The sequence below is a fragment of the Dreissena polymorpha genome, chromosome 4, assembly GCF_020536995.1.
Source record: "Dreissena polymorpha isolate Duluth1 chromosome 4, UMN_Dpol_1.0, whole genome shotgun sequence".
NCBI lineage: Eukaryota > Metazoa > Mollusca > Bivalvia > Myida > Dreissenidae > Dreissena > Dreissena polymorpha.
Window position 1 is genome coordinate 134,058,675 of NC_068358.1, and position 15,108 is coordinate 134,073,782.

The 15,108-nt window shown below is 33.5% G+C and overlaps 1 protein-coding gene across 1 annotated transcript; it reads left to right on the forward strand.

Annotated features, from left to right (window-relative positions):
- The first annotated feature begins 2,729 nt into the window (after positions 1–2,729).
- On the forward strand, positions 2,730–15,051 carry LOC127876655 (calcium and integrin-binding family member 3-like). Its single transcript, XM_052421993.1, is given in 8 exon segments — positions 2,730–2,908; positions 10,284–10,318; positions 10,806–10,908; positions 10,910–10,924; positions 11,691–11,838; positions 12,084–12,190; positions 13,621–13,709; positions 14,665–15,051. Coding segments are annotated over 8 exon segments (570 nt in total). The 5' UTR covers positions 2,730–2,857; the 3' UTR covers positions 14,687–15,051.
- Positions 15,052–15,108: the final 57 nt, after the last annotated feature.

Below are 15,108 nucleotides of genomic sequence, written 5' to 3' on the forward strand. Positions count from 1 at the left end.
CCCAAATTGTTCAATGAGAGGTTCGAAGTCTTTTTTCCCAACAATTTCATTCTCTATACTGAGAAGTGCAAGATCACAAAGACGATCTTGTCCCGTCGATGTCCTTAGATATGAGATATAGCAACTTGCTAATAATACTGCATTTGTTAAAAGATTTTGCAGATCAAAACGCAAATTGGGAAAGACATCGTTATACGACACAATGAAAGAACTAAGGTCGAAAGATGTCGATGGTAAGGCATCACCTCTCGAAGTATGTAACATTTTACAGACCCGATCTCGTTGAACCGTTCTAAGCATTTTATACACTGTCAATGAAAATTGCTAAATCAAAGCAATTTTTTGCGAAGCGTATTCAAATTTTCGCTTTCAACGAGATTGTGAACATCCAGTAAAAATACAAATGTTGACTTCAAGTCTGTAAGGCGAATGGATCTAGTTGTTTTTATGTCCCCCACTATAGTAGTGGGGGACATATTGTTTTTGCCCTGTCTGTTGGTTGGTTGGTTGTTTGGTTGGTCTGTCTGTCTGTCTGTCTGTCTGTCTGTTTGCGCCAACTTTAACATTTGCAATAACTTTTGCAATATTAAAGATAGCAACTTGATATTTGGCATGCATATGTATCTCATGGAGCTGCACATTTTGAGTGGTGAAAGCTCAAGGTCATCCTTCAAGGTCAAAGGTCAAATATATGGGTCAAAATCGCTAATTTAATGTACACTTTTGCAGTATTTCAATATTCAAGATATCAACTTGATATTTGGCATTCACGTGTATCTCATGGAGCTGCACATTTTGAGTGGTGAAAGGTCAAGGTCATCTTTCAAGGTCAGAGATCAAATATATGTGGCCAAAATCGCTCATTTTATGAGTACTTTTGCAATATTGAAGATAGCAACTTGATATTTGGCATGCATGTGTATCTCATGGAGCTGCACATTTTGAGTGGTGAAAGGTCAAGGTCGAGGTCATCCTTCAAGGTCAGAGGTCAAATATATGTGGCCCAAATCGCTTATTTTATAAATACTTTTGCAATATTGAATATAGCAACTTGATATTTGGCATGCATATGCATCTCATGGAGCTGCACATTTTGAGTGGTGAAAGGTCAAGGTCATCCTTCAAGGTCAGAGGTCAAATATATGTGGCCCAAATCGCTTATTTTATGAATACTTTTGCAATATTGAAGATAGCAACTTGATATTTGGCATGCATGTGTATCTCATGGAGCTGCACATTTTGAGTGGTGAAAGGTCAAGGTCAAGGTCATCCTTCACAAGGTCAAGGTCATCCTTCTAGGTCAAACATCATATAGGGGGACATTGTGTTTCACAAACACATCTTGTTTACTGTTGAAATATATTTTAAAAATGCTTTATTACGCACACAACCTCGATCCTTATTTGTAAAAAGCTCGACATTCCGTGACACTTCGCCGGAAATCCGTCTCCTTCTCCTCGCTCGTCTTCTAATTTTAATCCGACATTCTTCACATCTTTTATCTGTGAACTGTTAAGTGCGTTTTCACACAAACAATCGCGCGTTGAGTTAAATTGTTTTTCCAATGTTTCAAGATCAGATGCTTTCTTGAAATTCATGATAGGGTACTGAAGAAGTTTTTGAACCCGACCAATTCTTCTTAGGATGTCGTTTCAGAAATTCATGAACACAAGGAAATTGAGTCACATAACATTCGCAATTAACCTGTCTGCATTAGTTCTAGTATCATTTGACTGATTTGTATTTTAGTTTCTCTAGCAATTCCACTAGTTCCCCTAATCCCTCAAAGTTTGCTTTAACAACCTCAACTCTCGCACTCCATCAGGTTTCAGAGTCCCGCTTAACATTGATCATAATATCTTTATTACATTATATACTACAGAACTTGAGAACTGTATGTTTATTTGTGGCTTGAATTTGTTAACTTTACATGAACGCTACAATTCGGAAATTCTTCTCGGATCAATTGAGCCTTACTCGCAACTATTCTACCTACGCATGGGTCCAAAGATTTTCTCACAATAGTCCGAGAAAACTACTAGTATGTAAAAGCACCTCTATGAAAAAAACACGTCTTTCTCTATTATTGCTTAGTCTCGGAATGGGCGCCTTGTTGTCGTATGTCCAGAACGAGACTGCTGGTTAGTTTAGAACCGGTTCTTCATTATTTTGATCACCCGCGTTCGCTCTATCGTACTAGACCGGTGTCTTGCACTACAAATTCTAGTCAAACACGAATACAACGAATCCTCTTCGGGCGCCCTATAATGTTGGCGCCCGGGGCAAATTGCCCTACCTGCTCCTCCCTTGCTACGCATGTGTTCATGTAGGTGCTCTTTGCTGAAATACAGATTTGACTCATGTTCAAAATCAACGCAAATATAGCGCAGAATAAACTGCATTTTTCTGCACCGCCTTTCAAGAGGAAACTTTCAACATCATTATGCACCTTTTCAAGTTTTCCTAAAAGAATATCGAGTCCAGTCGGAAATTGTCGACGCTGATTAGCCTGTGCGGATTGCAGAGACTGACCTGGGCATATAATTTCCACACATGCATTAAGACCGGTTTCCCCAAAACGCGTCTCATTTACATTAACAACATAAAAGTTTAATACCTTAATCAAGATAATGCTAATAAAATAAACATAATAATTACTCGCAAAGCGGCATTTCGGCATTTTCGTATATAGTGGATTGTAACCGATATACTTTCCCGTATAAATTTCGTAGGACCCAATTCAGGTTCAAAGTTTGCAGACAGCTCCGTATAAGCTAGCTTCTTTAGATAAATTAATTATGAATAGTACTACCATTTAAAGATCTAAACTCGGTGAATGTGATTATTTTGCAGCATAATGGGTAATACAGTTTCAGTGTTTACTGATGATCAGTTAGAAGCATATCAGGTAATAGAATAAGATAGCATATTTAGCTTCGATTTCGGATGGTAATATTGAACTTTATTGCGAATAAGCATACCTGATAATTTAAGCAATTTTTGAATGAATGTTTGAAAGCAGTTCACTTGACTTATTTTTTAAAGTGTCAATAGCAATCCTGACGGCATGATAAAATATATACTTTGGTAGTGTTGTAAGGTCAAAATAACTATACATTGTCATATTACGAACGGTATCTCAGTTGTATCGGCAGGAGATAATTTTTATCAATACATATGCCACGATGACATTTGTTGATGAAATGTTACCAATAGCCCGATACGAAAAAAACAAACACCACACAGCTTACAACAGATAGAGCAAATGAAAACAACTGTTGCTATAGTCTTGTAACTGTAAATTGGAGTACACAGCTAAGAAGTATACATCTTCAGCAAGACAAGACAAAAGACAAAAGTTTATTTCGTAAATAAAGGCCACCGGCCCAAAATACAGCTTTTATAAGAAACAACATATTATTATTTTTGAGTTGTGATTGCATAAAGTTTGAACATCAATTTTGTTCTACATCTTTCTTTTTCATTATTTCAGTTACAAAAAAGGCTATGCTTTTTAATTTACTTTCATCAGAAATTTGCATAGGATTGCAAAAATTTAGGAAATTTTGTTCACCATTGTACCATGAAAAGATATACATTTGCCTTTTTGGGTTGAATCTGGGACAATTAAAAAATACATGAAACTCATCTTCAATACATACATTATTAAAATAGACGGAACAATAGGTACATATTCGGTGTTCTCTTGAAATTCCTAAATGACGACCAGTTTCAATTGCTTATTTATGGCTTGAACAACGGAATCTAGCAACTGACTTTCGAACATATAATTGTATGTCGATAAACAAATATTTTTCTGGGTTTAGCATAGATTTGAATTGTTTGTAAGTATCACATCTTGATGAATTTCCTATAGTTTCAATCCAGTTCTGTGAATTACAATCAATCAATCTTTGTTTAAATGACATTAAGAATAATTCCACGTTTCCTATCTCTTGACTAATCCAAACAAAACCAAATCCATATCGGTACAAAATATTTTTTACAGAAATCACCCAATTAGTTCTTCCGATTTCGTCCGATTACACAGAGGTAATCTACCACATTCTCCTAGTACAATGCTATCATTTACAGATTTATTTACACCAAGAAAATATTTACAATACTCGATTTGTACTTTTTGGAGAATGTCTGAGAATTCTATTCCATAAATCTCAGAGCCATATATAAGTATAGGTTTTACCATTGAATCAAACAATTTAAAATATTCAGTGTATGAAAAATATCCAAAGTTTCTTTGGTATGATTTAATAGCAAAGATAGATTTTCGGGCTTGAGCTGCAAGTTTTTCTTTCGCTTTTCTCCATGATAATTTGGGTGTAAGAAGAAGACCCATGTATTTAAAAAGGCTGCTGGACGTTTCGTGCCACTACCAGTTCGTGCCACTGATATTTGTGTAGGAGGGCATTGGACGTTTCGTCCCACTGATAATATATAGGCAGATAGGTGTGAATAATACCGTATAGGTGTGAAATCAAACTTTCGCACCTTTGATTGTAACATCTGTTCAATGGGAAAACAACAGTTTTATTTCAAGATTGTTTAAGAGTCAATTTAAATGCTTCATATAATACATTAACAATACATTACATAAATATATTAAAACATCAGAAGTGAATGCATAAATACATTTAAAAAAATGGCAGATATATTATATTTTATAAGATAATATTTCAATTATAACTATCAATCGAAAATAATATATTTCTTTATTATTCTATATATGTAAAAAAAACAACTTCAACGTCGTTGTTCGTTCGTACCGTCTGGCGGTATTATATACTGTGTGTTCAACTTACTTTATTTACTCTTTCAGTGAATTACACAGTTTGTATCATAATTAAAGCGGTGAGTTGTTTACTTATAGGTTACTAATTGGCCATTAAAGGCCCGTGTCGGTAAATTAAAGGCCCGATTCGGTAATTAATTGTTTGCTAATTACGTAAAGACACATACAGCTAATTGAAAGTTTGTGAGTCGATAGTAAAGCATAAGCTTTTCTTAAAAGAAAAAGACCAACTTTATTCTAAATTGTATTATTGTTCATTCATGTTATATATTATTATTTATGTATATAATACATACAATTGAAGCATAGAAAATAACAGCATTTCATGTTTTATATTTATTAAACATAATGAACTATGCAAAATTTTATTATTACAAGCACATACACATGATTCATAAAAAATAAAACACTTTATGCTTTATGTTTATCGCATATATTACACTATTTACAAATATTAGTATACTAACGATAAATCATTTTATTTGTTATTTATAATTATAATTGTCAAAATTGTTGTAATTTTCTACATTTATATACACCCAAATATCATTCAGACCTATACGGCATTATTCACACCTATCCGCCTATATACATGTATTATCAGTGGGACGAAACGTCTATCCCTTTTCAACACAAATATCAGTGGCACGAACTGGTAGTGGCACGAAACGTCCATAAACCTTTATAAACAGATGTGACATTTACGGGATTATTTGTAAAGACCCAATGTTCGTATGATCTTAGCGGACCTCCGTTTCTTAAAACAATGATTTCCGTCTTTTGTTGGTTAATTGTCACACCAGTATTTTCACAAAATTAGGATATAGAGTTTAATTTTGATTGTAGCTCGATCGCAGTATCAGCGCAGCTCGCAACGTCATCGGCAAAAAGAATGCAAATTATATCGGAAATGTCTTTGGTGATAAAAATACCCCTATGACCTTAAGATTTTAGAAAGGTTGACAGCTCGTTCATGTATATGTTAAAAATTATTGTACTGGCTACGTCCCCTTGCCTAGTACCGATGTTACAATTGAAGTTTTGCGTGACATTTTATCATTTATCCGTACACATCCGCGTAGATTTGAATACATAGATTTTAATACTTGAAAAAGCTTCCCTCTAACACCATTTTTACACATAGTTTTAAATAGTTTATGAATAATCAAACTATCAAATGCTTTTTGAAAATCGACGTAAAGCACATAAAACCTACCACCAGGTTTGCACGTATATTTTTGAACCATGCTTTGAAGAGTAAATAAATTATCAATGGTTGAATATCCCTTGCGAAAACCGGCTTGTGATTCTGCTATTTTATTTTTAATTCTGCCCATTTGCATGGTCTGTTGTATACAATATTGGAGAATATTTTATACATTACATTAATTAAAGATATACCGCTATAATTAGAGGGGTCATCTGTAGCGCCTGACTTATACACCGGCACAATTATACTATCCCGCCAAGTATTTGGAAAAAATCCTGTATTAAGAATCTTGTTAAATAAATCGCGAAATAAAGGTATTATCAGATGCATCGTACTTTAAAAAATTTTGCCCCAAGGCCATCGGTCCCTTGTGATTTTCCATCTTTGAGTTTTGAAATACTTTTTATTATTTCTTCGTTAGGGATTTCTGTGTTTAAAATTTGATCTTGATCCTCTTCAGTTTCGTTAACCTCTAGGCTTATATCATTTAGACTTGGTTGATTGTCTTTACAAAGAAGGCTTTTAAAATAATCGTACCATGCTAATGGAGCTATATTACAAGAAACTTTGTTGTTCTTCTTATTACTACCTTTTATTATTTTCCAGAACAACTCTGGATTAGTACGCGATCAATTCGTTCCGTTTCGTCGTTTGATATGCTTGTTTCTGGCAGAGCACATATTTTTAAACCCTCTACGGAGTGATATATAGTATAAATAGTCCGATATATCATTACTTAACCGGAATCTTCTTAATGCTGCGTACTTCGTTTGTTTAGCCGCGTTGCATTCTCTATCCCACCACGGTTGATTAACTGAAGTGTCCTTTTCATTAAGATAGTTTGTTTTATAACTAACCTTCATTTCGGATGCAGCATATTTGAATAAATTTAATATTTTATCGATCGCTTCGTCAATATCCGTCTGTCCATTTATACTTTTCTATTTTTGGATAGTGTTCGATACCGTTTAATTAAGTAATATTGATTGACAAAGTTAGCACGAATGATTTTCTTTCGAGCATAGGAGAATCTATCCAAACGGAAAAGTGTTCTTGACATTTGCCTCTATGAATGATTAAAGTTGCTACCTAACGTATGGGCCAAAGTGAACAAAAATACATTTCTGCATCATTATCATCATCATCATCATCATGATCATCATCATTCCCTTCAATGGTCTGGAAAAGGAGATGAGGGATGACATCACAGAGAACCTCCGCCAGTCAAGTCTGTTGTGGACTGTGATGATTACCTCATCCATGGCGTGGTTCGTCCACTCTTTCACATCCTGCTTTATTTCTGAAGGCATCGACAACGACATCTCTAGCGTGCTCTGGTGCACAGTCTTGCAAAGTGAGTTGTGCTTGGTGACTTGCCTAATCCAGACCAGCTTTCGTCATTCGACGCTCTTTGGCTTCTCTAGTGCTCCGGACGTTCTCGTTGGTCTTGTGCTCCATGTAGGAGACTATAGCAGTCTTGCGTGGCCTGGTCTTGTGGTCACTTGTTTAAGCTTCTCGCCGTTTATGGTGATGTCGGCACAAGTGATGATTGAGCTGTTTACCTTGATCTTCGACTCCTCCGTGCTGACTTTAATCCTAGGTCTTTAAGTTAACTGCTTGTGGAACCATTGAGGATAATGTCATCAGTGAATCTTAAGTTGGAGATGGGTCTTCCACCGATGGAGATGCTGATATTAGGGCAGCTCCTGCACGTTCGTCTCGAGGAGTATGTTAAGCAGGTTAGGGGGGATGTAGCGTAATTGCACATTGTTCGTGGAGAACACACAGTAACAAACAAAGTTCATTTCTGTTTTCATAGCGATTTATTTCTGTTGAATATTTTTAATACAACGCTTGCTAATGTTCGTGAAATACAATCTAACAGCGCGGCGGCCAACATGGCCGCCCCGTCAAGAAAACGTGGCAACTCTCACCGCAGACTTTCAAATCTAACCGCAGCATGAATTTCTTACAACAACCACACAGCATTTTATTCTCAGGAAAATAAACATAAAATTTAGATATGTCTTATCCCATTCTCGATTGGTTGACTGTTACTCTTTCCCCGATTTACTAAACCCACCCCTTCGAATAACCCTTGTTGATAGGATAGATCGCACATGCATCTACCAAATGTCACAAAAGAAGAGTGCAATACACAATTATCACTTTGGGAACAGGAGACCTCATTTCATTAGCATACTTGATCATACAAACAGATGCTCTCTATGGACAAACCACATTGGTAATATGAAACCTAACACTTCTATAATCAATTATATAAAACCCGATACACATTCGATACACATTCAATCCGAACTTGTATCGTTATGTATCTTGGGAAATCCCCTGTTTTATCATTTCCTGTGGGTTTCATGTGTAATAGCGACCAAAAAGAAGAGAAGTGAATCCGAACGCTTGGCAGAACAGCTAGAAAAAAATCAATAAATGATACCATTTTTAGTCCATTTCTAACGTTTATTTTGTTTGATTTTTAATATTCTGGAACATTGGTATCAAAATGATTCAGAACAATAGACAAATTGTTTTTAATCACATCGTATCTTATCTTACGATAAAAAATTAACCGTTTAAGTAATCGTGTAGGGTGAACTTTAGAACTATTACGAAACATCATTCTATACATAGATGGTGACGTCACTACGTTATTGTCACCTCTATGCTAGGACGCATCACATTTCCCTGATTTGGGGATTTGTGCTTCGCCAAAATAGTTCCGCGTAGGAATGAATATTTTTTTATGAGAAAAAAGGTGTTAAATATGTGTTTAAAATTGAATGTTGTTTAAAGAAATGTTATTTAATATGTTTAAATGCGATTTTGAATCTCTATTTAGACTGATAGCGATTTTCAGAAGCACGATTAATTGACGTACTTTCGCTTTCACTTTTCACTTGTAAAAGAAGTGCTACCCACAATTCCTTGCGCGTTAGTACACAGGTCAGTAAGACCGGTGTGTACACAATGTACGAAACATACTAATAATGAAACTGAGGTTATTCTACAATATGTTCGACTCAATACTAAAAATCTTAAAATCGGCAAACAATTACCAAAAGCATTTTTTTTGCAATTTTTAAAAACTTTGTGTCACCAAATTAAAATAAAGAATAATTTGTTTGCATATTTACTTACCAATCGATTTTTCATTATTGTGTCGTTTCAACATTTGTAACATAGAATTGAAAGTCAGTATCATTTTTTACTTCCTGAGATTTTTTTAAGTATTTTTTAACATTGATTAATACGACATTTTGATTTACTGTTTTTGTTTTTCTTCGTATATGTGTAGTTTTCATGGTATTCTCCGACTGCATCTAAACCCAAAATTCAAGAAAACAAAACAAAAAACCTAACAATTAAGGAATCTCAAACATTCCAAGATGCCAATCCTGAATAATTTTCCCCCATTTTTTCTTAACCATTTAAGTTAATTTCTTCGTATAAACTTATATATTGATCAAGCACTCGATATTTAGTATATGTTTATCAATAGATTTAAAATTGTATATTTATTATAGTAACAAATACGAACTAATTTGGTATAAAGAAAACATAAGCCCACAAAGGGTTGTTATCTCCTCTAAAAACCAAAATAATCGTTAGTCGAAAAACAACAACACAACTAACAAACAAGAAACGGCAGCTGGACTATGCAAAGGTTGACCGTAAAAATGTTAAATTCCAGCTTCACTTTCAAAGGCACCCACGTTAGCTACAAATCAACATGTCATATTAACGATGCATTTGAGAATTTAGATGTAGCATACAACGTATAAAACATATCTTGTTTATTATATTTCTATCATTATCTTTCAAGTATGATTAACATGTTTTTATCTCATTTGTAAATGAAAGCAATCCCAAATGTGAACATATTTTTTATTTCATAGTGCTGTCTTGCAATAATATTAAAAATAACAGCATATGAACATGATGATGGTTCATATTATATGCAAAATGTAACAGACAATGTTTACATTGTACCTATACAGATCAGGAAGGAATTACTTACCTAAACCTTGGAATTTGAATTACATTTTTCCTGAATTTATATGACAGGGAATATTTTGACTGAGAAAATAAAGGGAATTTTCACATTTTTTCGTATTTTTTAAGCGTCATTTCATAATATTTTTTACAACAATATTATATTTGGAGCACTTAATTAAGTATAATAGCAAAAAACACGTTTAAATTAAAACGTAAAATTGTAATGTTTTTCACTTTTTTTATTTGCAGGACTGTACATTCTTTACCCGAAAAGAAATTCTCAGGTAATCTGAAGATGAGGTATATAATTTTCGTATTTGTATTTTCTTTTAAACATCATTGGATCTTGAAGACCGCAAATAACTGAGGAATATATTTTGGGAGTGTGTTAAAATGTGTAACTAAAATATAAAACTACAATGTAGCAATACGTTTTTTAAAAGTGATAAATAATACTAGCCTGGCGAACAAATTATTTAAATACATTTATATACAGTAACTGAATAACACTTATTGATGGATCCGAGGTTTTAAACGTATGTTTTAACACATCATGAAAAATGAAAAAGTGAACTACCTTATGCTATCACAGATATAATTCAATATACATTCTATAGATATTGCTCCTTAGTTGCTGCTAAACACATGATATGCATTTGTAATGGTTGAATAAAATTGAACTTTTAGTTGCATGATCGTCATAAGTTGAGAAGAAGCCTCGATTGTTTTGATTTGCACTTTCTGGAACAAAGAGTGTTTGCTTGTTTTCAGAGTATTCGAAAGGTTTCGATCCGTTTCACCCAATCGGGTGCCAATAAATATGCGGGACGGCAAATCGAGGAAAATAAAAATCCCGTATCAAGAACTTGTTACTGATGACAGAAATACGAGTTAGTACATGTTTTTAATTATAATGTACATCGTATAATATAGTCCGCCAACATTTAACACACACGGCTTTGTGAGTGGAAGTGTTTCACGAAATACTAGTAAAGGACGATTAAACAGTAAGGTAGTGGGATATTCAAACCGATCACAATACATAAAACCTAATCACAATACAAAATATTCATGTAATTCGTGAGCTATAATATTGCCATGTTGTCGGGATTGTCACATTTAAAAGGCCTTTCTCTTATAGACATTAAAGCGGGTATATACGATTTTTATATGTGCTGAATTGTAAAATATTGATACAAATATGTTATAATAACACACAATATGCAAGAAAAATGATACATTTAAGACGAATTTCATAAAATACAGCAAATACAAATTAGCGCCCCGAGCCGATTGTGACGAAGATAATTCGTAATTATTTTCCTACAACAACCGATGCATTCGTCTTTTTAGTAAGTGTTCGTGTGTCGTATGAATCGATATCGCTGCAGGAATTTCAAATGAACCGTTAAACTAATTTAGATTCACATCGTACATGCATGATATACATGCTGGCGAATTCGGCTGTACAGCCTTTTTCGATTTCAGAATTAAATATCTGGCTTATTTAGCATTTTTCGACACATGTTCTTCTTAACTTTTATTTTAGTTTATATTGAAATATATATATAATGAGTTTTTTACACATTTTTTATAAATTCATAAATATTTGACAAAATCGTATATACCCGCTTTAATATTGAAACTTTCTTCTAGGAAAATCCATTTTGTGAGCGGATATGTCATGTGTTTTCTGAGGATGGTTCTGGAGACATGACGTTTGATGACTTTCTGGACATGTTTTCTGTTTTCTCAGAGGCTGCTCCAAGGGATATTAAATGTGCTTATGCCTTCAAGATCTACGGTTCGTACGTAATCGTGTCGATTGGTTATTAAGATCATACAAAAGAACAATATGTATATCTGCATAAAAGATCGAAACTCGGAATGCTCTTTCGAATAACTAAGATAATCAACATTATAACACTGGGTTATAATAAGACTAGGCTTGTGTTATGGCTTTTCAAAAACTTAATTTCAAGAATTATATTGTTGAATCTTCTTTGAAAAAAATATCTTTTTTAAAGATTGTCCATACTGTATTTTTAGATTTTGATGGTGATAATTACCTTAGTCGGCATGATCTGAAAGAAACATTGAAATGTTTGACACGGGGTGAACTTACAGATGAAGAAATTTCCTTCGTTGTTGGAAAGGTATTTTTGATAAATAGTAATTCCTCGAATTCCATTTAAATAATCACTCCTCGTGCTCATCACATGAAGTAAAGTATCATTGTTATATTCTCAATAACTTTATTATTATGTTACAAACTGACGCATACATTAGCACCTTGTGCTACAAATTTCTTCCTGTTGTTAAGTATGATATTTATCCGCCGTTTTATCCATAACTGTGAGTTAATAGTTGTATTGTCAGCATTTATATCTAAGCAATTATAATGATGTTCATATACACCAATGAGTGGCAATCGGAATTAAGACAACTATGAAAAAAAGTTAAACTACAGTTGAGTTAGCAGGAGAGAACCGTATTATAACATGTGGTCATATATTGTAGGCAAGTAACCAATTGTATCAATACACTTAACAAGATGCTATACATGGCAAATAAATTAAAGCAACAAACACCCGAATAATAAAAACTGGGGGTCACCACCTTGAAATCGTGAATAAAATACGCATAAAGTTAAACTTCGGGTCCACCGGTAGGACAGAAAATCCTTATAATACAAAGCGGTCATTTACTTATGACAAGGTACCAATTGCTAAACAGTGAGATGGAAAACAATTGCAATAGACGAGATACGTTTGTACATTACAAACGCATAAACATGAACAAAACTGGGGTCACCGCCTTGAAACGGTCAGTGCAAAAGCACTTGAAGTTTGAACCGATTTTAATGAAAACTTCACACTTGTAATTATTATTCAAACATTTACTTGTGCATAAAATGAATCTCAAAATATCACAAGTCAAATTAAATAAAATTAGCGGAAAATACATTCCAATTTAATGACAATTTAGCTAATCAATGGTTTTATATAACCCAGAGCACCAGATCCGTAACTTTCTAATGCACGTTGAAATCAAACCTAAACAAATATCAACTACATCTCGTATTTATTTCATTCACATCAACTTTACAATGCGGAAAGAATCCAAATACTTGTAAAAGGCCACATTACAAAACCTTCTTGTGCATGTCCGTGTTAAGCCATACGTTCATGCGATTTATCATGTTTTCATCTCACTTGGTAATTCTCAAATCAAAAGCAATAAAAAAGTTTCAATTTAATTACCCTTTTACTAATGATTGGTTTGAAGCAAACAACGTCAAGAGAATAGTATCACTTTGACGCACGATGAAAGAAAAACTAAAAAGAAATCTACTGTATCTATAATTTTTTGTTTAAAACGCTTTAGAGACATAGCACAATTCGGTATATGGCATAATTATAAATACTTCTGTTTTAAGAATATGTTGAGTAGTTTACATTGTTTTGTATCTTCACTTCATTTGCATATATCAGAAGGTAAATATTCATGCACATGCCTTAAACAATGCTCTCCCAGAGCGCTACTCATCTAAATTTTAGTATAATTATGACATTAATTAACGCAGGTTCTGGAAGAGGCTGATCTGGACGATGACAACATGCTATCATACATAGAATTTGAACATGTAATATCGCGGTCATCCGACTTTCTAAAGTACGTGGCTTACAATACGTCTTTTCATACACATTAATTTTAATGGGTTATAAAATGTTAACTACGTGTAGATTGTGTAACCAGAAATAGGTATGTATGTATATACATGGCACCAAGGCAACTATGTCTCTCCATTTCACAAAATTTAATTAGGTTTTATTTTCTAACTGAGCATGTGTGTAATACTTTGAAAAATACTGCTTTATAACTGTCGGCTACTAGGATTGTCTGCATACAAAACATTTTCCTAGAGATCAATATACACCGCTGGGACATATGTTCACATCTCTATGAAATATATTGTGATTCTCTTTTCCATCATCTCTTCTTTAAATCCTTGCCATAATACATAATTAGTCAGTTTCGTGTATCACCAACACATCTTTTTTGCATCGCTGATATACGTATACAATTGTTTAAATCATGTCAATTCCTAATAATGGATTAGGATATAATAAGTTGTCTTACTTTTACTGTACCTACAATGAAATTGTAATAATTAAAATTGGATTATCTTGGAAGAGTTTATATGACGGTTTTGTCTGCTACCCACGTAACTTGCTACACAACTTGGATACTAACTCAATTGATGTTTATGACCATGCCCTATTCATTAACAAATCAGTTAATGATAAATTTATTACAACTATCCAATAGTTTTCATCTTGAAAGGATGATGTAGATCTACCTGCTATTTCCGTCAAATGTCAATCGTCATAGCACAGTTATACTGACACTTTCGTTGTTTATAACTGCCAATCCATATCGATCAACCTCAGTTCGAAATTTGCTTTTTATTAATTTTTTAACGATGTGGATTCTGGTTATCAGACACATATTCTTATTTCATTTTACTTATCAACATTTTATAATTAATGCATTATGGTTTTCTTGACATGAAGCTTAGGCATATTTGCAAGACGCTCATTTAGTATGTGATTGTTTTCATTTTCAGTACTTTCCATATTCGGATTTGAGAGAGCTTTGGCAAACGCGCGGACTACGAACATGAACGTTTATTTGTATTACATTTACCACTTGTACTTACTTTGGGAGACATGTAAATTGCAGACTCAACGTCTTTTTTGTTACAATAAATGTACTGAAATTAATACACTATGTATATATGTAACACAAACGGCATGTTTTGTTAGTAAGCTGTTTTGATTTTGTTAATACAGTTGTTGTTAATATTTGTGGTACTTACCATACCGTAACAATTTCAAATAAAATGTCATTTAAACATGTTCATCAAAAGATCGTAAAATTAAATTGTTAAATTTGTCACATATTTTTCAATTTATAGTATACAAATAAAAGACACGTATTATCTCCACTTCAATATATTTTTGTAAATGCTTTTCGATAAATACCCTGCAAGTTGATTCTATATGCTAGC